Source organism: Podospora anserina, chromosome 4, assembly GCF_000226545.1.
Source record: "Podospora anserina S mat+ genomic DNA chromosome 4, supercontig 4".
NCBI classification, from domain to species: Eukaryota; Fungi; Ascomycota; class Sordariomycetes; order Sordariales; family Podosporaceae; genus Podospora; species Podospora anserina.
The window spans coordinates 1,112,333-1,114,267 of NW_001914850.1; the positions used below are offsets into that span (position 1 = coordinate 1,112,333).

Here is a 1,935-nt window from a genome sequence, read left to right on the forward strand (position 1 = left end):
ATGTTTCCTTGTTTGAGAGAGGGTCTTTGCTGCAGTCATCAAGGAGCTTGGAAGAATAGTAGCCGAGTTGTGTTGCTTTGTCGAAAAGGAGGCTCTGGGGGGTTCACGGGCCAACAAAACCAACATGAAAACATGGGGAGAAATCCTAATTCAGATCCTGCCAGTCAAAATGCGAGATGCGAGAGAGGCAGAATCAATTGATGGAGAGGGGCCGTCGTTGTAGATAGAGAGAGTGGTCTTGGGTTGGAACGACACGCAGCGATTGGTGCAACACGCTCAGTCGCGCAAAAGAAGAGAAGCGGCCTGAGCCGCGTTTCCGATCGCGTCATTCCACTTCTGGAAAAGCCAAGGCTCGCCTTGCTGGGCACAGGGCAGGTTGGACAGTGTCGACAAGGGAGTAAGATGTACTGTGCTAGATTTGGAGCTGGGGTTGGAGCTGTGATGAAGATTCCCTGTCTGCGACGTTAACAAACGGCGGCGCTTAGGGGGATGATGGTGGTTGTGATGAGGTGCACACCGAGAGAACCTCGCTTGCAGAAAACACACGGAAGACTGAGAAAGTGAGATCATGTCGGAGATGCCTCTCATTCTGGAAGTTTGGAAGATTGAACTCGAGCTGACAGCTCTTCGTTGTCGAACATGGACCAATCAGCGGCCAAGACCGCCAGCTGACCGGCGGCTGCAGCACAACGACAATCTCCGCTCCAGAGAATTCTCAGCATGCAACAGCACCCGATTGCACAAGTGGCATACGATTCAAACGACACTGAAGGATATCAATCAGAAGCTCGCCAAGTGGTGATTTTACCCTATCTGATAAGCAAACGCCACAATCACATTTGCATCACCCCAGAATTACCGCCCGCCATGGACGCCGAAATCAGATCGGTCGTGCCGAACATCGACCCCGTGATTTCCGAGTACTCGGCCGGCTACCTGACCCATGCCTCCACAGCTTGGTCCGGGTCCGGGGACGAGGAGGCCACCGGTCCGTCTCCGCTCGACGAGGCTGCCATTGCTATCACCGACCTGCTCGTCTCTGCCTCTGGCAACCCCAGCCCTGCTCAGCGAGAGAAGATCCAAGGTCTCGTTCAGAAGTGGGTGGACAAGTATGCTGCCGCCACCGACAAGCTCGATAGGAGAGGCCCTGCCGTCCGGCGTCTGGACCAGACCATTCAAGTGAGCTCGCAAAGGAACATGTCCTCGACTCTTGCCGTCGCCACTGGTGGTGTTGATCTGGAGTCGGCCAATGTCAGGAAGGTCGAGTCCAAGGTCGATAAGAAGAAGCTCGAGAAGGCCGAGAGGAAGATTGCCGCCAAGCAGAGCAAGAAGACCTACAAGACGGTCGAGTATGAGGCTTCGCGCCTCCTTAACCAACCAGATAACACTCAGTCGTATGAGGATTTCTACATGGCTGTCAACCCGCTGCAGCTGGGTGGTGCCCAGAGCGGCAAGTCCAAGGATATCAAGATCGACAACATCGATGTCTCGATTGGTGGCAGCAGAATCTTGACCGATACCACTTTGACTCTTGCCTATGGTCACCGCTACGGTCTCGTTGGTAACAACGGTGTGGGTAAATCTACTCTTCTGAGAGCTCTGTCTCGAAGAGAGGTTCCTATCCCGACTCATATCTCTATTCTGCACGTCGAGCAAGAGATTATGGGTGATGATACCCCAGCCTTGCAGGCCGTGTTGGATGCCGATGTTTGGCGCAAGGTGTTGTTGAAGGAACAGGCCGTATGTTTAATTTTCCCAACCTATTAGGGCAGTTGCTAACAAGACAAACAGGAAATCACAACGAAACTGGCAGACATCGAAGCCCAGCGTTCTGGTATGGCAGACACTGCAACGGATGCCGCGAGACTAGACAAGGCCCATGGAGCCCTTGACAGCCGGCTTGGTGATATCCAGGGCCCTTAATATCCAGCCTTA

General features: G+C 53.6%; 1 protein-coding gene across 1 annotated transcript in view; it reads left to right on the forward strand.

Annotated features, from left to right (window-relative positions):
* Nucleotides 1-720: 720 nt before the first annotated feature.
* The window catches only part of PODANS_4_7640 (uncharacterized protein), a gene marked incomplete at both ends in the record, with an annotated part of 2,676 nt that continues 1,461 nt past the window's right edge, over nucleotides 721-1,935 (forward strand). The window contains 2 exons of the mRNA XM_001906035.1: nucleotides 721-1,740; nucleotides 1,792-1,905. Of these exons, the coding sequence (XP_001906070.1) occupies nucleotides 721-1,740; nucleotides 1,792-1,905 (1,134 nt within the window). The remainder of the gene's footprint in view (nucleotides 1,741-1,791; nucleotides 1,906-1,935) is intronic.